Source organism: Anopheles moucheti, chromosome 2 (assembly GCF_943734755.1).
Source record: "Anopheles moucheti chromosome 2, idAnoMoucSN_F20_07, whole genome shotgun sequence".
NCBI classification, from domain to species: Eukaryota; Metazoa; Arthropoda; class Insecta; order Diptera; family Culicidae; genus Anopheles; species Anopheles moucheti.
Window position 1 is genome coordinate 11,289,968 of NC_069140.1, and position 25,661 is coordinate 11,315,628.

The following is a 25,661-nucleotide window of genomic DNA, read 5'->3' on the forward strand; positions in this document are numbered from 1 at the left end:
ATGCTGCCAATTCTCACCTGGGCCTACCTGCGTCATCTTGCCGTCCAGTACCATGCGGAACCACAGGAACCGTTCGGTGGCGTACAGCGTATATCAGCGACACCTTCGCTCGGTATGGAACCTGCAGCACACGGCTACAACTGTAGTCCCATGTCGACGCTTACGCCCATCAGCAACGCTTCGAATAAGGGCCACGGATTTGCGACGCACCTAGATCGAGCAATTGGCTCGCCATTCACTCCCCACGGTTGTCAATCAAGGTTAGACGGTCGGTGGATCATCCCCAACGATACGAACGGCACGTTCCGTCCGTCCGTGCCGTTTCATCCGCCCGCAAACCTAGCAAGTGAGGTGACAGGCGGGGGACAAAACACCCAACAGTCGAGTATGCTTTTCCGGGAGCAGGTGGACGCGTTCGGCATCTCCAGCAGTACGCAGATCTCAGCATTGCCGCTTCCGCTGGTCCACAGTGCGGGAGTCGCCAGGGATCCAGCGGAGTCCCACACGGTGCGCGGTATCCCGGCTGTCGGGACCGGACTTGGATCGGTCGGATCATTCGTTGCCGTGAACGATGTCATTGGCATGAACATTACACCGGCATTATCGCAGGTAAGATCGAAAGATGTCCCACATCTTCCCACATCCGCCCCCAACTGCAAGTGACTGCAAAATGGAACTCGTAAAATTTTACAGGTTCTTTTAGCGCCTCCCGCGACTAGTGCGGGCTCCGGTGCGTCCATCATTGCGGCCGTGAATGGGGTGGCCGATGACAACGGGACGCGCGGCGAGGAAATAAATTCCTTTTACTTTTATGAGGTAAGTTTTGTGCCGTTGGCTGCTTGATTCGTACGTTACGTTACGGTAATTTTTCGCTGCACAAGCAAACAAATCCTTACCTCGGTGGACTTCTCGGTTCCTGTGGAGGTGTCTGAGGTGTGGCAGCGGTACAGCAGGGTAATAAAAGTATATGAGTGCATTAGTGACGAAGTTGACGAGGATTTCGCGAGTGCCAATCGAGTTGGAAGAAAAAAAAACTGAGGGGAACTTCCCATTACTGTTGTCCTGGTATCGATGTGATGGAGCAGCTTTTATGAAGTCATCAACGGTTCTTATCGCAACCGAAACTTTCTCGCGGTAAGCTGAAACAGCTGCAGGTGGCCGGAGAAGCAGGCAAAGGTATGCTCACAAATGGCCATTGCAATGCGCGGGCCATAAACATCAAAGACGAGCAAAGGCGCGATTTAGCGGACGGCGGATGAGCAAAATCTCGGCACAAAATTGTTGTCCAAATTTTTGTACTCCCAACCCAACAAACCACAACATCGTTTGATTATGATCTCGTATCCGCAAACCGCATAACAATTTGCGCCGGCAGGTTACGGTACGGTACGGACATTTCTGTCGCATTCTTGCGCTCGTTTGTCGTTGCGAGCTGTGACAACAGGCGGCAAACATTTCTCGCCGCAACGAAGTTTGTACCGCGCCCGGTACGGTTGGCGTCAAGCGCAACACATTCCCGGGGCTGGTGCTGGTGTAGCAGGACCTAATTTTCTGCAACGCCACCGTGGAGGGAAAGCATTTTCGCATTATCGGCATTATCATTGACCTACCTAGCTGGCGGGCGGCACCACGAGAAGAAGAACGTGCAACCGTTCTGCGCTGAATTGATTTTGTCTAGACGGAATAATTTATAGAGATTGTGTTCGATTCGTGTGAGTCAGCCAGTGCCGTGGGACAGGAGCAACGGTACGCCACAGAACGATTCATGATGATTTCCAAGCGTTCCGTTGCGTTAGAATGTGAGCGTTCGCCAGATATTCGGCACGTTTACGGTTTCGGTGATGAGGAATGTTCTGGTCGGAAACATTTCTCATTGGACGTGTTTTCGAGGCGAAGGATCGCAACAGCGCGTAGCGGCGTGGAATGTTCATTATAGAATTATAGCGATGAAGATTTAAATGACATTAGATCTTACGAGGAACTATTTTATATAGTAGTGTTATTAAGTGCATTAGAAAGAGTAATATTTTCAGGTGTTTAAATCATATTGTTTCATTAAACTTAATATCGCACGAAAAACTTGTTTTGATTTATGGCGACATTACTTAAGTATTCAACTTAGTTTTATATCCTTGACATCTGTCAAATTTGAGTAGTGCTCAAATTGAATTCTCCGTTAAGTATGTTTTGGTAATAAATGTAAATGATTTCATGATCAGTATCAGTAATGTCCTGGAACAGGCAATGTGTAGGCAAGATGTCTAATATGTCATTCTATGTTTTATGAATGGTAACAAAGTTCCTGGTATTGCCAGCGCGGAAACAACTTAGTGCTAGTAAATGGATTTCCTTATCGGCAAGCTTGAAATGGTTCCGTTTGGGCTTCGTAGTAATCGCACATAATAGCAAAGTGAAACAATGTCGCGTTTAGAGTTCCAGCAGTTCATAAACTTCAACCGCTACGTTTTCAAGACTCTCGAACCATGCCAACGGCTAGCAAACGGTCACCGAGCTGGCGCCAGTGTACCGAACCCATTTGGGTTAACCACCCGAAAACCGGAAAAATAACATCCCCACATCTCTGGGATGTGGCAGGGCCACTAATCGCGCTTGGGAAAAACCGATTAGTTATCGAAAAAGCGTGTGACGATCGGTTTCCGGCCACTGTTGTGTGGTGAAAATTTATAGCTGGCCATAACTTTTTCCCGGGGTTTTCCCGAACCGTTCGGCGGAAGTTATGTGCGTGTGAAGTGCGTTGACAATTGAGAACCACACCGCCCGCTAGCGTGAACCAAGAACTTACCCGAAAAGCCCGCGGGTATCGTAAAAGGCGCACCATGTAACCTAGTTTGGTTCGTGGTTTTGGCGGAACGCATGAAAACGGAAGGAGATCGCGTACCACGTAAGCAACAGCTAGAAGCAATTAAAATTGCTTATCAAACGGTTGAAAATGGAGCGGAGTGGTTTTGGTGATAGCGAACACCAGGAAGTCGCACCACATGACCGTGTAGAGCGAGGTTAGTAAAGAAGGACATACACACGAGGGGGGAATTTCCTAGAACACCAACCCTGGGGATCAAAAAGACGCGTCCTTCAGACCTTAATTTACAAACTGTGATTTTAAATTGGGTTGTCACGGGGGGGACGCGAAAAAGGGACACGATTTGCAATCTAGTTGCCGTGTCTGCCGGTGATCTGAAAGCTGTTGTCCATCAACGGGGAAAGCTTTCGCCGGATGCAGAAAACAATTAACTGGGCGCTGTAAAGCTTTCTTTTTCGGAATAAAATCACCGTTTGGGTGATTTTTTCACACGTGTGAGCGTTTCGTTCTCTATGGAGAATGATGACGAAACGCTTTGCGCGAGCAACGTATGTGCGTCGAAAGGGATCTTTGTAGGTTTACTGCCTTTACCGAACTTTTATTTCGTTATAGCTAGAGGTTAAATGTTTTTTGTTGCCCTTAGTCTGCTAAAAGATTTTTTTTTATTAGATAACAACAATTAAAACCAAGATGTTGGTTTACGGTTTAGTCTGGTATAGGCCAATGACTTATATGTCGAAATTAGTAAAAAACTATATGCACCACTTAAGTTTTACGAAGCGCTTGAATCAAAGCACACCATGAAACCACTCTCATAACCAAGAGAAAGCTACCTGGAGAATATTTCTGCCATCAAAGTTTCTTACTCATTGCAACTCAGTTGGAACGAATCCATCTTTGCTCTTGTTCAAATTCTTCCGCGCTTCTTGTCAATCAACCGGAAACCGTACCCTTCCGTACACTTATCTGCGACCGACATTAAGACTTCATAAAAGACAGTACCGTTCGTAAGCGGTTTCCGGTGCTCGGTTCGTACGTCGGTTCTAAATTTGCCGAAACGTTCGGTGCGAGCAGGGCCAAGATCTCATTGAAATTCATCGAGAATCGGTTGGTATTAAACTGTTAACCGGTAGCTGAGGCAGTCCTCTACCGCACGGCAGAGGTACGTTATGACGAAGCAAGGTTCGCAACACACCACACCAAATCAAACCGTTCTGCGTGATGACAACGATGTCTAGAGGGTGAGTGTCGCAAGACGCTTCGCAAAACCAGTGTTCTTGGGTTTCATTCCATGCGGAACGCTTCCAAAGTGGCTCTTGTTTTGGAAGGCATTTCGTTTTGGGAAAAGGTAAATGAAGTAATTTGCATGCGTTTGGGAACACGTTGGAATCGTGTGTGCGTGAACAGTGATGAAAGATTGCATCACCAGGTTCGCTTATCAGGATGCATAATAGAACGCTTGCTGCTAACTATCAATAAGAATATGAAAGTGAAGGTTTTGCAAAGTTAGAGTACAATTAAAAATCGTTGAAGAATCTTCAATTGTGCTGCTAACGGTAGGAATCCGTTCACGATAAAATCATAATAATAAATAATTACAGGAAGACAATAATCTTATCATATTATCCGTTTCAAGTTGTTACCATTGATGAGGATTAAAACGTCAAGCTGAAAAACACGCAGAGCCCAGGGAAAACTCCCGTGTTCGGATGATGACGAAGCGAGGGTTGCATGTCTGACGGCATCATCCAGATAAACAAGAATTCCCCACCCGGATTATACGCATCACTTGAAACGTGCCAATCACCTCTGAGGTTATATCGGTTTTACCGGATAATAAGTTTAGTACTCTTTGCGCTCAAGGTAAAGACGAATACTTCCAGTGATCGTGACAGGTACCTGTTTTGTTGTGGAACTAATACGGGGAAAATCTCACAATGCCTCGATTCCGGGAATTAATTTCAGGGCGAGGATATAAATGCGATAAATCGGGAACAGTTGAAGTACGTTCCATTAGGGAGTAAAGTACTTTCCGCAGAAGCGATCACTACGTAGGTGATAAGAAAATAATTAAACATTGCCGACCGGTTGTGTAAAGGCGTTGCGCTTGCAATGAATTATGTACACGCTTGAAGAGCATAATCCAACTCAAGTGCAAAACCGCTGGATCAGAAGAGTTTCTCGATGATACTTAGCTGAGTACTGAGAACAGACAAGCAACTGCATGATACTCCTATGTTCCGGATGAGAGAATTGTTATCAGTAGTTGGAAAATAAACAAATTGATTTTTGTCTGATGGTTTGCTGACACGGTTGAGCAAAGTAAATAATATTTATTATAATATGGTTGAGAATTTGTGAGGAAGACATTTTTTCTTATATATTTATTATATATTTATTATATATTTTTCATTAGTTGTGTGATTAATTTACGTTCCATTAGGAGCAGAACGAGTAACTTTAATTGGAAAACTATCAACGTGTAAATTGCATTTTCTGTCATCGTCCATTCCACGAGTCGTTGGATGAGTGTTTATTATGTACTTTAACATTCCTCCGGTGAAGTGGCATCGTTTTCTTTATTCGGTTTTTCTGAGTCTCGTCAGCCATCTATCGCTATTCAATTATCTGCAGGCGACCGATTACATTACTTGTGACACGTGTTACATATGCAGATCGAGTAAGACATGTACATGCACGATCGCTGCACGATGAATTGTACACAGCCGGAAGGCAAGAAAGTCGTCTCACGCGCTTCGCCAAAGAAGTCTGGAAGTCTGTTATGTTCGAGTACTTACATGCTCGGCTCCATCCGTTTCGTCCCTCCATCCTGCCGGCTGTCAAACGCTCCAGCTGGAGGTATGATTTTATAGATTCTGAAGGTTTCCCTTTCGTATCACCAGAAGCAAAACCCCCCCACGATGCGCATAAAGTAAACCCGCCCGGTACAAAATCATGCCTTCCTTACCTTCCCGCAATGCCAAGACAGAATGGGAACAGATGCTATAATGCTGCAGGGAATTAGCATAACCCATCCGCACGGTACACTAATCGTATGTGACGTGTGCCACCGAGTACTGGGTGGTTGACTGCTGCCATGCCCGATGGTGAGGATGCGCCTCGATCGATTTCATGCTTGTTGGCGATTATTTTAACATTTATCTTGATTTGAACGGCAGCACTCCGCCTTTGGGGTGGTGTTCCACCTCCAGCCCAACGAAAGTCCACATTGCTTCTGACACCTCGAGAACCGGATTTTACGAGTCGCGTCTCGTGATGCATTTAAGAAGCTGCGTGAACACCATCGGAACGATTATATGCATGGTGGAGCGATAATTTGTTGGGACAGAAAATGCGAGCAGCAGTTTGTTCGATTTATGATGATGCTCTCTGTGGGACCGGTGGATGGTAGTTTGTTTACGCAAGGGGCGTGTAGCAGCACTAGAGAAATTGATGTTCCATTTCTTACAGAAGCCGCCGAAAGTCCTTTCAGCAATGGCTTTTGACACCGAACAAAGCACACGTCCGGAACAGAGTGTGTGCTGACACTTTGCCGATGTTCTGTAATTGGTGGGGTGTGGGTGTGATTTCTGAAACCGCCTGTTGGTATGCAAATAAGAGAAATCTGCTTTAGTTGTGGTTTAAACGAGAATGTTTCCCACTTTTTAAATTCACTTTACTTTGCTTCATAATGTCAAGTTCCGTCTCATGTCGGCAATATCCGTTCAGATTTTTAAGATATAGTTGCAGACAGTTTGACTTCAATTTAAACAAATTTAAAAGTGTCTTAAAGTTCAATGAGTTCTAAGTATCAAGTAACGATATAACTGATTTACTATACAACATCCCTATTTTAAAAGCTTCTAAAACATTAAGCTTTCGGTTCATCAGTTTTATTGAAGTTCAGTAGGCATAGACACTCAAAGACACGACAAGTTGTAGTCCCTTTTGTGATCTAGAAGGATCTATTATTTTAATGATTTTGCAGATCATTCTGAGCTCGTTGTAAGCCTGTACTTAGCACTTAGGGCACCGTCGACTGTAGTTCGTGGTTCAATTCCACCCTGACCGTGACTTCCGCGGATCGTGCTGTGTGCAATCACACAGGTATGCGGGAAATAGTTATGTTCGTTGTGTTTGATTTATCTGAAGCATTTTTTAAAAGCCATTCCAGCATCCAGTAGAAAAATGTGCTTATGGCCACATACGCGACGCCATCCCCGGGCAGATGATGGCACACTGGTACATTCATCAAAACAGCAAAAACTTGTTCAATTATCCCGGCGCAATTAAGGCCCCGGCTACGAATGCAATGCAACCGCAAGTCTTCGGGCCTGTCTGTAAGAGATCTTCCTCTGTTTGCGGGCAGGGTCTTAAATGCGAACTGTAAAAGCAAAAACAAATATAAGGCTACACCGAGAGTGCAACAAAAAAAACACACACAGCAAACAACCAATGGAATGAAATGGTATCGGCGTATGGCATCTGCTCGTCGAGGCACGAATGTCGACGTTCGTCTTTGAAGTTTATTGATTTGTGATCATTATCGTGAAGAATTTAGAGCCACCCGTTCGTACTGTAGCTTCCTTTTCCACCCGGGTACGATCCAATCTCGGTGCTGTGCGCTCCCCGGTGAGGAAGCTAATTAACTAATCTGTTGAACACTTCATTATTTTCGACTCGCCCAGCCTGTTCATGACTGTGTGATCCGGAGGATGTAGGGAACAGAAGTGTGCGCTGGGATAAAAAATGATCCTCGATCTTTAAGCGCCTGCAATTGCACCCGGTGGTGTATGTGATTTTTTTTCCTCTCGCACTTTCACGTACCAGAGTTGAACTTCGGGATGCAGTCAATCGTTCGTTTATTTTTGCACCAATCTCAGCAGCACTGGGTACTGGCGCGCACAGAACATACCGAAATGAAGCAGGAGAAGAAAAAAACAACCATCCCTCCAATCATCCTCACGGTGCTGATGGACTGGCGAGGCATTTAACCTGGGTGCATTAAATTCCAACCATGGCTGCAGTAGATTTATGAAAAGAAAAAAACAACAAACCAAACGAATGAGAACGAGCAAGAAATAATGCAGCAAGTTCTTCGACGCCTTCAATCGCACAGCAAACGGTTCGCATTGAATTCGTTTATGAGGCAGATGACTCTGCGGTGCGCTTAACAGAAACCCTCCGACCTGGCATCCGTTCGATTGGCCCAGGAAAGCCTGCCCTGGGTGTTTGGCATTGTGTGCCGGTGTGTGTTTTTTTTTCGCGTGCCCATCCTGTCTCTTCGAAGTATCTTGTCCGTTTGTGTTGCTAGGCGGCCGAGTTTTGAAGCCGTAATTGCAAACCGGCTTCGGACATCACTCTCCGTTTTTGCCATTTCAATCGATTCCGTCGATTTGTGGTGGAAGATCGAGATCGCGGCTCGATCTCCATTCCCGTTCCAGCGTGTGTAAGGTATGGGTTACTTGCGTTTTGATACATTGATACGTGTTAATTATTATTCTTCTCGCTCGTGGTGGTACGGAATGGTGCGGAAGTCGGGGAGGCAACCGATGGGAAGCAATCCTGCCGTAGCGAGTGCACCGAAGTTATGCGTTCAATTGAACGTGTGGAATCGCGGCTAGGCGTCAATAGACTGAGGCCACACAATTTAGCTCAATTATTGTTAGTATGTTTTTTTCTAGTCTTGGACTGAATTTCTTTAAGCTTGGTTGATATATCTATAGAGAGTTCAAATTTGAAAAATCAATACTGGATTTGTATAATCTTGAAGAAAATGTATCATATCAAATAATGGCCTTATTAATTATCAATCTCAATACAAACTGGACTAATAATCGATCTAATGCAATTGACTGCTCGCCTGGTTCTATTGATCAGCAAAATACGCCAAAAAAAAAACGAATATATACAACCTCGTCTGAACCGACTCCACCATGGAAATAAATTAGAATTATTAGAACACAACATCGGTATATAGAACAGGACATTCGACACCTTCCTACGCATAGACCGATACTCAAAGCTCCGACTGCGGTTTCGAGACGTACAATCGTAAGGGAGATCCGAAATGATAGGCAAAAAATGTCTTGTTGTCGTGATGATAATAAATAATTAATAATTATATAAATACAAATACAAATAATTACATAAATAAATAAATAAAATCAGGCTTTGGGAAGGTTATTAAAATTCATCAAGATATACCCTCGCACTTTCAGTAAGATTATTTGATCGAAATTGTCTAGAATGCGACGTGTGTCAGACGATGATTTAGTGAATCGTTACGTCAAAGTCAGAGTAGGAGCTTCAGAGACTTATTAAAATATTTAACAGTTTTTTTATATTTGATTATTTAATTATATTATTTATTTATTTATTTATTTTATTTTATTGATTATTTTAAACTCGGCCCATGCACTACAATTGTGGGAGTGTAAAAATCTTATGATAAATTTGCATACATTTTTAACATAAAAAGGAAAAAAATCACAATTTTCCTGTAAGTGATAGAAGGGATAAAACACGTTACAATTATTCACTCAACAAAAAGTGCAACAGTCACCCGGAACTGGAACTCACCCCTGGAAAGGAATAATAAAATTACGTTTCCTGCATCCCGGATAAGCTCGCCCTGTAAAAGGGTGTGAAAAATGCTGTGGGAAAGAGCTAATTATTGACATAATTAGAAGGCTCTTGATGCCGCAGTGAATTAATGCCTACGGGTGCAATCGCACCAACGTGAGAATGTGCCAAAGACGTAAGACGTTCTTTGCGAAGTTGTCCCACGTCTCACACCTGGACGCTGCTGAATGGTCGTACCGGTGTGCCGTGCCGGCAAGCTTAACCACCACCCTGCCCAGGAAGTGTGCGACCAAACGCGCTTGTTACAGCGTGTCCCAGCATCATCATCAACAGGTCGATATGCGATCTACCATCAGCGAGTCATCCTTATCCGCAAGATCCTTATGCACGATTACGTATTCCGCAGGGTATACACAGTTTAACGTAGTACCATTGTGTGGAAGCACAACGGAATTCCCACCCGACGGTGGACGGTTTGTGTGATGGAGCGTCTTTTTTCATGAATATTTCAAGCTGCATGCGTTCGCCAGATTGACACTTGCAACATGTTTGCTTACTCGTCGGACGGCTCAACGAAGGTGATGCGACAGAATTCCCGTCCTTTTTGCCGGCCTCTGCTAATGGGATGAATTCCGGGTCGTTCGTTCGTACGGCTGCAGAACCCGCTATGCCGAACGTGTGCTAATGTTTAATAAATGAGCTGTAACGTGGACTGGATGGCGGGGCAGCACCGATGGGGAAGATGCATATGCATTTTTCGTGGTCAGGGACGTGATCGGATGCGATGCGAATCAGTGCACTAACTAGCGAATTATCGAGAGCAGCTGTAACGATGACGAGTGCGGGCAGTTGTGGGTATACTTGCTACAAATTAGCAGCCTTGTGTTGTGATTAGCTGGCTAGTAGTATAAAGTATATTTGATTTTTAAGTAAATTTGTTTTTGTGTTAGTACTAAAAATTATGTAAAGATCTTGTAAAGCTGTTAGAAAACTACTTTAAAGGATTTTTTTGGTCGAAGTTTTTCAGGAGTTGATGTTCTTTTTTTAATGTCCAGTGATTGATTGACGTATTTGATGTGTAATTTGCACAACATTTGAATGTAACTGTTGAGCAAGGATAATTAAATTTATGGAGCCTGGTTCGCAGGATAATGCAGCAGTTAAAAATATTCCATCCACCACGTGCCTCGACATCCATGCGGTAAATCATATAACATTGCCTATACAATGAGCAGCGGGTTTGTAATGAGAGGATTGGGTAGGATGTACGTTAATTATATGACACGTTGCAGCATCCACGGATACACTCATTCAGTCACCAGCGTCGGTATGGCAAGTGTCCTCATGCTGACTGTAAGCCCCGTGCTGGATAACGCGCATCTCACCGGACTGCATAATGTGGTCATTTTACAACTGCTTGTAGCTCGTTAGCGTTGGATTAGTGGTGGAATGCGTTTGCTGGAGGTTCATTAAAATTGGCACTTTCAGCTTAGCGCTGCGGTTTATTGCGGATGCACTTGAACGCATTCATTTAGGGACGCACCATCTAACGAGATAACCTTTCACATGCCTATTACTTCATTTGACGTTTGGGCGATAGTAAGCGAGATGAGCGAATGAGTGTAATTTTGTAGTGCAAATTGCATATTTTCAGGCTGCGACTTTAAATTGGACCGTAAAACACTATACCATCATGCAAAAAATATTCTTTAACTATATTAAGAAGAGCTTAGAACTCTTATTTCTTGAACTCACCCTGTCAGTGTTTTCCTGAATTAAGCTGGACTCTTTCATGAAGCGAAACGATGGCGATCTCCTTGGAAAAATACAATAATAATGTTTATTTGATGGTTTTTATTTGCAATAACCTTTAAGCACCCAAATTAGTGTTTTATTTGTGTGGGAACGAAGCAGCAGACATACAAACTTACCCTACTTAGTTTGTTCCTTTTAATTTGGCAAAACGACTTTAATAGGTACGTAACGTTCCATTTGCAAGTTATCAACACAACGGTCATCTTGCTAATTGACTCCCTAATACTACCCAAGCGCAAAAGCTTGTTCGTGCTGTGCCACGTACAGGGCGTAGAAATAGTTTCCAGATACACGTGTCCTTCCTACAGCCAACGTCGGCCCGGATGGTGGATGAACGAGCAATTGAAAGTTTCCCACCATTATCAATTACCAGCGGGAGGGCTTTGCTCGCACCTTTTGGCGCGGAAAACAATGAGGAAAAACCCATCATTTCCGTTGCCAACACCTGGTGCTTTGGGCAGCTAGCAGAGTGCCACGAGTACGCAAAGTCCTGCACCGTTGTTATAAAACCCATCCGTGGTTTGCCGGCTGTGGGTTTGGCGCAACTGAATGGTTTCCGCGTAGAACGGTATCACGTTGTCTGCCGGCTGTGCAGAACTACGGAAAGCCGTGCAGTGCTTTGGCGGTTGGACGCTCACGTGGGTATGGTTGCTTTTTCGCTTCATTTAACACAAAACAAGTCGATTTGTACGTAAGTTCGGAATGAATAAGCTTTGGAGAGTCCGACCGGATGTTTCTTTCGATGTTCGCTATGTAACTCATGGTTGACATTGCAATTTTATTAAATCATTCTACAGACAATATACAACACAACTTTGGCGTCTGAAAAGAGACACGATTTGAAGTTTATAATGTTGTAACATTAAAGTTCTATCAAGCAATTGGTCCCGATCGCTTAGCAGACTAGTTTGACGCGATTTGTTTTCGCGATCGGTCGCGTGCCTACTGGTGCACTTTAAAACGATCTGATAATTGCAATCGTACAACCATCTGCTGGCCAGAACCGTAGCCACGTCCAGTTAATGGTGATCGTTTTGTCGAACGGATCAAATTAGCGCAGGACTATGGATTCCGATGCGATTTGATGCGACGATTACTGGCGGAATTATGGATCAGCTTTTCCTGCGAACTGAATAGCGGCACGTACCGCTCGTGAAACGTCAATCAGATATGATTTTATTTTGCCGGCTAATGCTGCACCAGGGCCGAGCTAGTTGATAACTCCATCGAAGGAAGTTTTAATTAGTACGACATTGTTTCAGCATGATTCGTTTCAAGTTCATTACGTGGCGACGATTGTTTTGTGTCTGCTGGGTGGGAAAATGAACCGATGGTTCAACCGGGCGTAATAATAATCCAGAAATGGAGAGCACCAATCAGAGCGGCAGCAGTGGAATGGTGTCAGGTATGTTGGGTTGATTAGTTTTGTTAACAGTTTCATTTAAATTTTATCGGCCCTGGTTTGGATGAAACTTCTCGAAGGATTCCACGTTGTTGGGACTGTTGTTTTGCTAATTTAATAATTGGGTTAGTAGTTCAAGCATCTTCTGATATTGAATCCCCGAAGAATGCATGCAACAGATTTGTTGTGGATGAGGTTATAGCCGCCGGAAAGTATGCAATTAAGCTTCAAGTAATTCAGAATGAGAAGAGTTGTAATTGCAACAACATTTCAAATTCAAAGGTTGGCCTTCTCCTTGTTCACTAATAGGTGACATATAACAAACAGCGCCATCTCTTGTCATTTTTTTAAACTAATAATTATTAAAAGATTCAGAGACATTCCTAGGAGACAGATTTAGTTATATTATTTGCAACATTATTATACATTATTTGTTAAATTATCACTGTGCTTACACAAGGTTAGGCCTTGAAGTACAGAATAAAATAGGCAGCATTGATATTACCACTGTTGTTTTGACAAATTGATTTAAAACAAAATGAGTTCAAAATCTGTCTCTCTGTTGATCAACAGACACAAAGCACACACAAGGAGAAAGCTGTCCAAACATCTGCAAACCCTGTGCTTGTTTGTTTTGTCAAATTGTGTATCTTCACATACACGGTGGTTCACACCGTCCCGATCGGCTCACATCCGATGATCGTAACTCGAACCGTACGGTGGTCTTGCGTACCGATTAGGACTACCCAAAAGATGAAACACTTTGATAGTTTGTTCACAGAAACCGTTCCCAGCCGAACGACGCACTGCGAACGATCGGTCATTCGATAAAAAAACGGATACAACGATCAGCCACAATAAATCACCTCCATTTGCTTTCGCAGCCTAACGACGTTGTTCTACGACTTCATACCGTACCACCGTGTGTGCTAGTTTGAAGTTGGACGTTGAAGCTTCCGGACAGTGAACAACGGCTCTCGGTTGGCGATGGAAAGGCATACGGCATACAAATTATATCTCAATCAGCATTCGTAATTCCTTTTTCGGAAAACGGTGCGGTACCCGTACCGGGACCAAGTCGTCGTAATGATGCACTCGGCGGTTGAATAGCTCCTGACTACGCACGGTGTGCGCTTCGGCCGGGATCTGTACGACCTGCGAGATCGTAGATATACGTTCGTTCGTCTAGCCCGGTGTCTACCACCCCTTTAGCAGAGCGATCCAGTTTGCGCTTCTGTGTGTACCGTGCACCAGAAAACAAAAGCCACAAGTTTCATGTGTCTTTGCACACAATCCCACGTCCTGTTCCGAGTGGACGCCGTGTTGTCCGTAACTGAAACCCTCGCAGTGCTTCGATCAAGTTTTACCAACCGCCAAGTTCGGCAAAAGACGATCGCGATATCATCAGGCCCGCAACTGGACGATAAATAAACCCCCGCAGTGCGGTGTTTGCGGTTACTTCGCAGCCGTCCGTACCCATTTGCGGCAGGTTTGCGCGAGGTCCCCGTGGTGCGCGTTTTGCAACACCCGAGATTTTCCGGGCACGGGCACCCTGATGGCTTCCAAAAAGGAAGCAGCACCCGAGAACGGTGTCGGCAATGGAAAGGCCGTGCGTGTGTGTGGTGATTCTTAAAATTAAGACGTATATAGCAGCACCAGAAGTAAGAGTCCAGTTATTTCTTTACCTCCGAAGATGTCCATCAGGGAGAACGCACTGGTTGAGTAGAGATAAGGTTTGAAATGTAGTCATCGACAGACTGCTCGTGATGGTTTGATGGTTGTACCGTCAGTGTGGGTCTGTTCTGCCCCCTAACCCTGTCAGTTGTCCATCGCTTGTGGGGCTTTTATTTGAAATGTTGACCATCTAATTACCCGTACCGTAGACGACAGCTCGCAACTGCCGAGGGCTATTGCAATTTAATTAATTGTGAATAATTTCTACAACGGTGTCCGCCTTCCACGGAAACGGCGTTGACGTTAGGCGGTCACACACCCAACTGTTGGCTCCATTTGCTGGAGAATAATTCCTCTAATTCCCGGGGAATTTTGTGCGCACCGTTACACCGAGTCAAAGACACTTTGCCGCAATGTTTCTTGTACGCGTATCCAACGGTTCACCGTAGGGTTGAAGAACTGTTTCTTCGCGAAACAGGGAAATAGTTGCTCTCGGTTGAGTCGCTTTCACTGTTTCCCCAAGGGAGATCCGCACAAAGGCGCTGGAAGTAACTCCCGGATGCCATTTTAGAACGCGGAACAGGGTTTGGTGGCCCCTTGCTGCTTGTTCCCGATCCCGGTGGCACAAGGGCAGAGGAGGAGGGTCGACAAAACGGCACACAATATTCATGGCGTAATGTTGCGATGGATAGGGAAATACCTTGGCACCCGATTATGCACGGTTCGTCAGCAATGGTGAAAGAATGCGCAATGGCAGCATTCATGCAGCTACTGGAGCATTAAAAATGTGTGTTTGGAATTTGCGTGCTATTGGAGCGCGGAATGCATGTGTTGAAATGATTCAAACATAACTTTGCCGAAGGTAAGTACATATTAAAGGGTCCTATATTCAGGAGCAACCGCCGTACCTTAGCCGGAGTTTAAAAATAGACCAGAGGCTAAACATCCAGTACTGCGGAGGAATAATCCCCACACAGAAATGACGTCACACATCGGAAACAGGTTTCGGGAGTTGCTGGCTCTGGGTTTGAAAATGTGCACCTCACCTACATTTAATCATCTTTTGACATTTTAATAATTGAACAAACGTGTGGGGCCACTGACATTGACATGTACATGCGTGAAGCCGTTTATAATTGTCCAGTCAGAAACCATTATGACTGAAACCGAAGCAAGCCCTTTTTGCAAATCGGTGAACATCAATCACGATGAACGGCACGGGGAGGAAGTGTGGTTGCAACCCGCTGCAACTTTCGCCACATGACGAGCGCGATGATAAAGTACATAATTTGGCAACCATAATTATTGTTTCGCCGCACACAATTGTGTACCGTGCAGCCGGGTCGAGGGGATGCCAAAAAGGTGATGAGAGAAACAAAATTGTATAATAAACCTCCTGGTGGCCGGTGAGTGTGCAAGCGAGCGCATTAATTTGACAGATACATTGTTTAAACACGCATCGCCACCGGTGCGTGGAATGTCATCCGTTGTGCGTGACGTCAGAGCAACACCAAGCAGCGACGATGAGACGATGAATTGAAGCAATTAAAATCAGCAGGATTACTATCGAAACAGGTTGTTGCTGCAGACGCGAACATGCGAACAAAAGGGAGACAAACAGCCACCGCAAAACCGTTCATTAATTTCGACTAATTTTAGTAGCTATTTAAAAACGGGGGTTTTTTAAAACTTCTTGAAGGGTCTGTTTGCTTTGTGCATTGTTTATCACTCGCTGCGTGACGTTATTAGAAGGCGACGCGATATCTTTCGCGACAGCGCGGTTGCGGGTCACAGTGCGTTGCTAGGGCGACGTGTCGTGTGCGTTGGTAAGTCGCAAAAGATGGCGTTGGTTGACCCAACCGTGTAACGCCTTCGTGGCGCAATCGGTTAGCGCGTTCGGCTGTTAACCGAAAGGTTGGTGGTTCGAGTCCACCCGGGGGCGGCGAAGATTTTTTATAAAAGTCTTCAATGCACCCCAACACTCGTTCTAAACATATGCGAGGTGACGAGAGTATTGTTCTGCAATGTAAGGTGTGTTGCGTACTTATGTAGTTGTGACATTGAAAACAAAATAAATTCTTTACCTAAGATTTTTCATCTTCATCGCCAATCATCATTTGTTTAGCGAATTTAAAATAAACTGCATGATCTATTATTATCATCTCCTTTTTAACCAACCTGACATTTAAGAATGCGCTAATGCTGGCAGATAACGCAAAATGATCAAACGATTTATGGAATACAAAAATATACTCACTTGCGTGGGATGTTTTTTTCTTTCTCGCAGTTCGTTCACCAAGCGCCCTAAATTTTGCTCAGCTTCATCCCTCAACAGACAGACAAAAGCTCTCCCTTTCGCCAGAACCCAGACTTAACCAGCCAAAGAAATGCACTTCCAGACATAAAATTGCGTTGGTTGGTTGGTTGGTTGGTCGGTGCTGGTGCGCTGCTGGGGAAATCAATTTATTATTATCGCACACCATAGCGAAACTAACGCCAGACGCACTAATTAGCCAGCGTGGTTAAGGGCGCCGCTAAAGTATTACTTTGGGAAGACAATTTTCCCCAATCCGTCCGATGGTTCCGTCCTACGCGATGAACCATTTTCAATTTCTTAAAGCTACCCACCACCGACTTTTCATGCCATTTTCATAAATTTGTTGCCCTTTTCTCCAAACTAACGGTGAGTAGTGCGGTGCTGTGGCTTTTTGCAGGCCGGAACTTAAATTGCATCACTTTCAATTATGCTGATTAAACTTTTCCTTCGGAAGAATGTTTCGTACCGGGCGTATGAATTTCACGCGACATGACGCGAGACGCGAGTGTTTGAATGAGTTTATTCTTGCTTCACCGGACGCGAAGCGTGTTCGTGTAGGATAAAGCAATATTTATTGTAATTTTCTATGTATTCTGTAAACGACTTGGAAAATGTTAAGGGTTTTTTCATGGATAAAGTAAAGTTCACATGCGTTAAATTAAATATGCTCATCCTAACATACACCCACTCGATGATACACTCGTTAAGCATACCGTAAAAGCATTTGGCGGATGAGTATTCAACTTTTCTGCGAGTTGTTATGGTAACTGTAACGTGATTTTTACTGCCTAGAACATAATTATAAGTGTCTAATGTAACGAGTGATACAAACGATGTTGTACGAATGATCAAATAACAGATCCATTGACAGCTTAAATTGAATACTCCATTCATCTAATCTAATGTGTCTCCGTATGTGATTTGTTCAATGAATGTGAAAGGTAAGGTTTTTATTCCTCCATACGATACACATGTGAGTACCAGAGCAAGAGCGCGTAATAAGTTCTTGGAATTGACGTTTGACTTGGTGGTAATTGGTTTCAGAGATTATTTTTATATTCAGCAGACATACAGGGAAGGACTGATGTCGTAACTCAATGTAATAGACATCGTTCATGTCTAAAAATCATACTTAGTTAAGCGGTTTGCATACTTTTAGGGGCTAATGTATAAAAAGGTGTTTTTAGTTATTAAAACGATCTAATCAACGATAAACTAGTGGTTCCATGCAATTAATTCACACGTTCCCTTTACTTTTCTTTCAACCTTTTTTGCAGACTGAACAGTTCGCGTTACTGTGGGTGCTGTTTACCGTGATCGTGCTGGGCAATTCGGCCGTGCTACTAACGCTGATGCTTAACAGAACTCGCAAATCGCGAATGAATTTCTTCATCAAACAGCTTGCAATCGCTGGTAAGTGGAGCACATGCAATATACAGTTTATTAATTTCCAATATTGCATTAGCGTATGGATAACAATGAAAGAAAAGCAAAAAAAAGAGGCTGATATTGCGCTTGAAGTAGTTCCCAGCCAATAAAATGAACGGAAACTTTTGAAATTGAGATTCAATCATCGAGAAATATTAAATTTTTCAACTGCTCTCCAAGATGATGAGGGTTCAATTTTGTTCCACCCGTAAAGGTACTTGACACGTGCTCGAAACCTGGAATTAAATTCAATTAACTGAACCTCCTTTCTTGCTGTGATTCATACACTCTGGTCACTGTTTTGTTGGTTGCACCGAATAAAGGGCCAAACCATTTTTCAGAAGGTTATAAACAGTGAACAGTTGGGTCTGTGTTTGTGGCATACCTTTCGAAGAACGGAAACAAGTAAGGATGGTTGCTAATATTTCCGTTTAATAACAGTTTCCTCGTTAGCTAAGGCTTTTTTAGGCGCTTTGGTGCTTTTCACTCCCGCTTACATCGTTATGGAGGATTACAGTTTGTCGGAAGAGTCTCTAGTAGCGTCCTAAGCGGTACAGAGAGATAGTTCGATCGTGGATAAACCCTTCTAATCCACTTACTTCGTACTAAACATTCGAAAATTTGGCAAAAATCCTGCCGTCAGCATCCAACACTGAACCCCCAGTGAGGGTACGAGAGCTCGAAATGCTTTAAATCGTAAAAGGACAACAAACTGTTCAAGTGCACTAAAGCGACACACAACGGCTTCACGGAGCGAACGGTTTTTTGCTCCGCACCGCGTTCCGTTCGCAATTCGTTCGAATCGGGCGAAAGTTTGCCCATAAAAGTGGCCCCCACAGAATGACAGAATGCTCGTGCGGACCGCTACTACACACCGGTGGTGGCAAACCGGGTGGAAAAGCATTACGCACCACCCGATCCCCAAAATGGGAAGGAAAATATGATGCCAGCCACAAACCAAACAGAACAAAAAAAAAAAAAACATCGACCCATTCAAGCATATCTACTTTAAACGACTCTCCCTTTATGCGATTTGATGTGGGTGATTTGATGCACAAAATGCGACCCACGGTCGCGCTCTCCACGCTCCGTTTCGGGGAGATGCACACTTCCGGTACCACTCCACGCCCCCCCGCAAAAGGGCGGAAACGAGGTCAAACTTTTGTCATTCCACAAGTTGAATCATCTTTCACGTTATGTGTCTTTGCTACCGCATCCCGGCGGTCACCAATCTGGGGGCGGACCGCTGTTCGGTTCCATCCTCCAAAAACTGGTCGTAAAGATGAGGAACACATTCCTTTCCAAACACACAAACACGCACACAGCAATCATCAATCCCGTAAACACCGTACCCACACGACGATGAATATAAATTATGTGTCCTTGTTTCGACGAAACGGGTGTGTTCCACCCCTGAAAGCGGGATGCTTTCCCGGGTGTGCTTTCTGGGTCCGCGTGTATCCTGTTGTTTGTTTGTTTGTTTGCTCTCGCTTCATTTAATGTCCCCTGATGCTGCACGGGATCGGGATGTGATTTTACTCGTGGGTTGTGAAACGCATAACAACAGTACGCGGAAATAGGAAAATCCCGTCCCGTCCCGATGTGCGGAACGCAATGAGTGTGGTTTTTGTTTCCCCAAGGAGCAACCGTGGCCATCTTGTAGATGCAAAAATGTTGTAAATGTACAGGACACGCGCTGCAAGATCAAAGTGAAGTGAAAAGAACAAGGACAACGTTTGACGCGAGAGCAAAATCGGGGCAGATCCGGTTGTAGAATGTAGTGGCCAATGTTGTCGCCCTTTAATGTCCACGGACGGCACAGAAGCTGAACGTTACATTTTGTGCTTTGGATTGGACGCTTGCAACTTGGACGGATCATAAGAATCAGCATCGATTTTCCATCACGCCATACTGAAATTGAGTTCCCTTTCTTGCCACACATTCATTGACCTTGTTGTTCATTCATCGCTAACGAGCAGATGGTGTTCCATATTTTATGCAAAACAGCGAGTAATTAAAGACGCTTCACGCGCTAATGGAAATAGGATAAGCGAGGGCGGCTGTAGGGTACGAAGGGATAAAGGATGGATAAAGTGACCTTTGGGCTCTTTTTTTTCTAGGGACAAGTGTCTATTATTATGTGGTAATGTTTAAGCAAATATTCACGCATCGAGTGGTCTTTTCTTCAGTTGATGCGTATTGTGCTATATTTAGGTTGCGTGCAATCAGCTTAATGTCCGGTTTAATGGCAGTATTGTTAGTAATTATAGATCGAAGGACACTCGATACAGCTCCTTTGATGCTTTAGAAATGGAAAAATCGATTGAAGTTGACACCATTGAGTAGTGACAATAACCTTTTTCGAAGAAAGCATCCCTAGTAAGCATGAATATAGTAATCGCGAAATGAATCGGACCGCTGGATCTAAGGTTTTCTTCATCTAGCTGATCGCCTAACAGAGCAATGGTTCAATCCACTTACCCGTTTTGTCAACTAGCGAACTGTGTTCCAGATTTAATTTATTTTCATCACTTTCTTTATTAACGAATGGTTCAGCTGTGTCTTCAACTTATCACTCTTGCGGAACCTTTTTTTTTGCCATCGTGACACGGCGAAGGAAAACTTCTATTCAATTGCAAGTTTCCATCACTTGCACCGTAAAAGTAACTACGCTACGGTGGGTTATACCGGTGGGGCCAACGTTGAGTTGAGTTTGACCTATCGTTCGTAGGATTCCTAGGGTGTGCGAAGAAACCGAGGTGGGAAAAAATGTTCTACCCATGACGTACGACTACGTTCGGCGTCGCGTTCTATGAGTGCTCATAAATTGTGATCAGATTTATGCGCCGTTTCGGTGCCATTACTATTTATCGCGATTTGTGCACGGTAAGTAACGAGGCGGAATTTACGGCCGGACCGTCAACGTCCGGAAGCAATAAATCGGGTAAACGATGCACAGTGTGCGGGGGTCAGTGAGGTGAAGCAATTTAGTTTGAGCAAGTAAGTAGGGCCAAAGTTTCCATGGGAAAGAACTTACTTAAGAACAATCGAAAATTCGTTACTTTATCGGTTTTTGTTTTCCTGACAGCGTTTTTGTTGCTGTCAATGAAATCGGTTCGGATTGCAAGGCTGGGTTCTTCGGAATGCAACAGATCGTGAGCTGACAATCGAACAAGTAGAGCGATTGTTCCCGATGATCAACTATCTACAAGCGATCCTTCTTCTGGTTCTGGTTAAAAAAGATTCTTGAGAAGAGCGAATTGCATACTTTTAGGCGTTTAAATTTCAAACATACTATAGGTAACTTGATGAACGCATTCTTGAAGCCTCGTATGGCTGCATAATTCCACAATAATTGATTCATCGTAAAATCATATCTCCTTACACATTACTTTATATTCATTCCAATTTCCGGTTGTTTGGCCACACTAAAGCTTCCAATGTTCTCATCTACCTCCCGCTAACAGATCTCTGCGTTGGATTGCTAAGTGTTCTGACGGACATCATCTGGCGCATCACGGTAGTATGGCGGGCCGGAAATGCCGCCTGTAAAGCCATACGGTTCGTACAGGTCTGTGTAACATATGCCTCCACGTACGTGCTGGTAGCGCTCAGCATTGACCGCTACGATGCCATCACACATCCGATGAACTTCTCCGGATGCTGTAAGTAACGACCAGAAGTGCTGGCTGCTTTCCATTTGTCCGTTTGTTCGGTAACTATACTAGCGCTGCTTTGTGTTTCTTTCAGGGAGCCGTGCACGGAAGCTGGTGGCTGCGGCTTGGAGTTTCAGTATCCTTTTCTCCCTACCGATAACGTACTTTTACGAGGAGCGACTAATACAGGGTTAGTTGTGGGGTGGTACCGGGGTGCCGTATACTATCCGATTTTTGTATGTTGCGTTCCCTTATTTTCCAGGTAAAATGCAGTGCTGGATCGATCTGGTGGAAGCGTGGCGATGGCAACTGTACATGTGCTGGGTGTCGGGTTCCCTGTTCGTCATACCGGCGTTAATCATTTCCGCCTGTTACGCTATCATCGTACGAACGATCTGGGCAAAGGGTACCATTCTTGGCCCGATCGGTAAGGGGGTTGCTTTTGACATTTTAAACACTGACATTGTAACGCCAATGTATTGTCTCCATCATTGTAGACCGGACGCACAACGGAATGGCCGATCTGGCAACACGGCGGGCCAGCTCCCGTGGCATCATACCACGTGCGAAGGTGAAGACGGTCAAGATGACGATCGTGATTGTGATCGTGTTCGTGCTGTGCTGGTCACCGTACATCATCTTCGATCTGCTGCAGGTATTCGGGCAAATACCGGCGACCCAAACCAATGTGGCCATTGCCACCTTTATCCAAAGCCTGGCGCCGCTCAACTCGGCGGCCAATCCACTGATATACTGTCTCTTCTCGACGCAGGTGTGCCGTATGATAAAGTGAGTATTGTTACGTTAGAATTAAGAGTGAAATTACTAAAAGGTTCTTGGCATTCACTGCTTTTAATCAGTTTACACAATTGTGCCATAAAATTGTGTTATAAGCAGCTTTAGATCGATTTGTTAATTTGCCGCTTTTCAAGACTAAACGGTTGTCTTCAATCAAAATAAACTTCCAAAGGCAGCTCTAATTCTCTTCCTCTAAAGTGTGGGCAATGTGGTTTTTAATTTTCCACACACCCGGTCCAGATGTAACCAGGCAGGCTGCTGCTGCTCACGGACGAAACACTTAAAGTGCAAAAATTGATCCATCGCCTCGCTTCGGAATGAGGCCAAAGCGGTTCTCGCGGTGATGGGATTATTCCATCTAGCAGGTGCTTACTTTACGAGCGTCATAATTTTGCACATCGCGGATGGTTTATTGATTTACGGTCGTAAATTCACAATCGTTTTGCGCAACTCCTTCAGGTTCACCCCGAACGGACGTCATCTGTCGGCGTCATTTGAAGCATCAAAATTTGTCTTTACTGAAATTAGTATTACACACTAAAAGAAAAGCAGCTTGCTGCCGAGTGGCAAGAGGTTACCGAAGGACGAATTAAACCCTGTTCGCACCATCTTCATTTGTACCATTATTTAATGGATCCCGTTTTTGGGTCGTTTCTTTGCAGGAGACTGCCACCATTCCGATGGCTATGGTCGACAAAGTGGTGCTGCAAACCGCACGATTCCGGCACACTACCGCTCGGCAACGGGACGACCGTGAACGGTGCGGCACACGGACGGTTCCACAACCACAACAGTAGCGACTCGATGCGAACGCTCACCACGTCACTGACCGTGTCCCGCCGGTCCTGCTTGCGGCCGGCCCGTGTTGTCATTGTGGAACGCCCGAAAACGGAGCTCGCCATGTCGGAGGTGTAGACGTGTCCGGGAGCCGTGTCCCGATTGGGGGACAAATTAGCTGATGCGTTAAAGCTGAGTAGCGTCACCAGACCAAACGAACGAAAATGCATCCTGTGGGTGCACGGAGAGACTTAATAGAAACGCAACGTAAGACCCATTAGGTGTTGCAAGAAAAAAAGAAAGAAAAGATACAAACCCTAAGAGGCTTCGGTCAGAACGAAACTGAAACAAAAACGGAACATCATCCATCCAAGAAACAAATAAGCTTTTCTTTTCTCGATGTGCTTAACACACCATGAAAGCGTAAAAGTCAACGATCGTTTGCTCTTAACACAGAACACTTTGCTTTGCTCATGCGATGCGTAAATAAACTCGACCCAGTGCAGTGGTCTGTTTTCAGGGCCATAATCTTTGGTTGCAGCTTCAAACAATACCCAAACAGCACAAAAAAAGGCAATAGAACGCTAGACCCGAACATAAGTAGGTTGAAAAGAGAATAAAAAAGCAAACAGAAAAATCCCAGCGTGCAAAATGATATCAACAAAGTGCGGTTTTGCAATGCGTGTTGCATACCTTTAGGCGTTTTTGTGATGCAAGATGCATTATAAAGTCCTGTTGAACAAACGAAAGGAGCGCATTAAGCATTACAATATATGGTCCATCTCGTCCACTTGTCAGCCTTCCCTTACCTTATCTGCTTCCGGAAGCATTCCGCACGGTCAATCACACCGTGTGCTAAGCGGTTTCATTAATACGAACCCATCTCACACGTCACTGTCCGTTGAAAAGCTCGCTGAACAAATGAAACGATTAGGCCAAAAAGGGTGGACGGTTGTCAAGGGCGCAAGAGAAAATAAAAGCCCAACATCGAGTGGAACAATCCGTCTCAGAATGAGGTTAGAACCCGGGTTGGAATCTTAGGTTCGCAGATTTATGTACGCCCATTATCGTCAAAGTCAATCCGCATGTATGTGTGCGTGCGTACGTGTGTGTGTGTGTTTGTGTGTTGGTTTTCGTGGGTGAGTGAATGTTATGTAAATGTTGTCCCTCCGATCCGTTCCGATCCCTGTTTAGTGTATTGGCGGATGATTAGACTCGGGAAAGATAAGGAAGCGAGCGAGAGACAAATCTTGCCAGCACAAATAGAAAAACTAAAGACGTTAAAGGAGCAGAAGGATGAGCGTAATGAAATGAATGGGCAAACTGTTTTCCGCATCAAGATATGGAACGCCCGGTGGGGGCCTAGGGCGAAGTAATGTACGGCCTACGAATTTTCCCCCCAACAGGCACAGTCTGAAGGCACAAAACGAAACACAGAGAAATGGTGCTCATGGCGTTGGGATCGAGTTGCATGTAAATAGCTATCAACTATCGTTCAGGGAAGTGAAATTCCAAATCCAACCCAACCCTCTCTAATGGAGAGCGAGCTGTCGATGTTGTCTGAACGGTACCGCAAAGCAGAACCACACACAAACCGCACAAACCACTTGGCGTTGAAAACAAATATATGTATAGGAAAAGCGCAAAACCAAAACAACCCCCATTTGCAAATATATTTACAATAAATGTTAAAACGGTTTAGACAGAAAGACTACTGCCACTGAATGGGTACAGAGTAAGAGAGAGTGGCTTCTTTCGGCCCATTGAAACTGGGGACTGAATTTTGAACACACCCAACGATCGTTTGTCACCTTTTGTGTTGCGGAGGAGAGCTTTGCGGCTGAATGTCCTTATGCGCCTTCACAGTTGCGGTGGTCGGAAAATTGAATGTGCTGACGTTTACCGAATTCCAACCAGCAGCCAAAACCCCAATCGCGGCGCATCAATCAAGGGAAGCGAAAGTTCAACGAACTGCTGCCGGCCGGAACGCAATACCCGTGTTATGGGACGATCGAAATGAATGGGTTCGAATTTCGCCCCAAACCCCACCAGCTCCCTTGCAGGAACCGGCATTCGGATGGCAAGGACATCGTGCGAGAGTGTATACTTTTGGGAGTAGTTTTTGTATTAAGATAATGCGGCTAACCAAATCCCCTAGAATGATGTCGCTTGCCGTAAAGATGGCATAAATGTATGGGTGGGATTTAGTTAGCCGGTAAGATGCTCACCGGGTTTCCCAGCCCGACAGATTGTATGATGTAGTGTTAACTTATTTCCCATAATAAATGTACCGAGAGGTTTAACCATTCTCGCTGTCTGATTGTTAAAGTCATTGGAAACAATAAAGGAAAGTGGGTTTATTTTCGAACAGGCGGTTTCGCCCGGCAG

The 25,661-nt window shown here is 44.6% G+C and overlaps 1 protein-coding gene and 1 non-coding gene across 2 annotated transcripts; both read left to right on the plus strand.

Annotated features, from left to right (window-relative positions):
- Window positions 1–25,571, plus strand: LOC128301543 (cardioacceleratory peptide receptor-like). Its single transcript, XM_053038094.1, has 8 exons — window positions 1–609; window positions 694–816; window positions 17,892–18,027; window positions 21,510–21,707; window positions 21,793–21,888; window positions 21,961–22,125; window positions 22,196–22,487; window positions 23,159–25,571. The coding sequence occupies exons 1-8, from the start codon at window positions 1–3 to the stop codon at window positions 23,409–23,411; spliced, it is 1,872 nt and encodes a 623-aa protein (XP_052894054.1). The 3' UTR covers window positions 23,412–25,571.
- Trnan-guu (transfer RNA asparagine (anticodon GUU)) lies at window positions 16,166–16,239 on the plus strand. Its single transcript has one exon. It is a non-coding gene; the product is annotated as a tRNA-Asn (tRNA).
- Window positions 25,572–25,661: the final 90 nt, after the last annotated feature.

What these genes read in the sequence shown, in the direction of transcription:
- LOC128301543 (XM_053038094.1), top strand. Translation starts at nt 1, where the DNA reads ATGCTGCCAATTCTCACCTGGGCCTACCTGCGTCATCTTGCCGTCCAG. An exon ending in GATGAACTTCTCCGGATGCT is followed by an intron (nt 21,708 to 21,792) that starts GTAAGTAACGAC and finishes TGTTTCTTTCAG; the next exon opens with GGAGCCGTGCACGGAAGCTG. An exon ending in CAGGTGTGCCGTATGATAAA is followed by an intron (nt 22,488 to 23,158) that starts GTGAGTATTGTT and finishes GTTTCTTTGCAG; the next exon opens with GAGACTGCCACCATTCCGAT.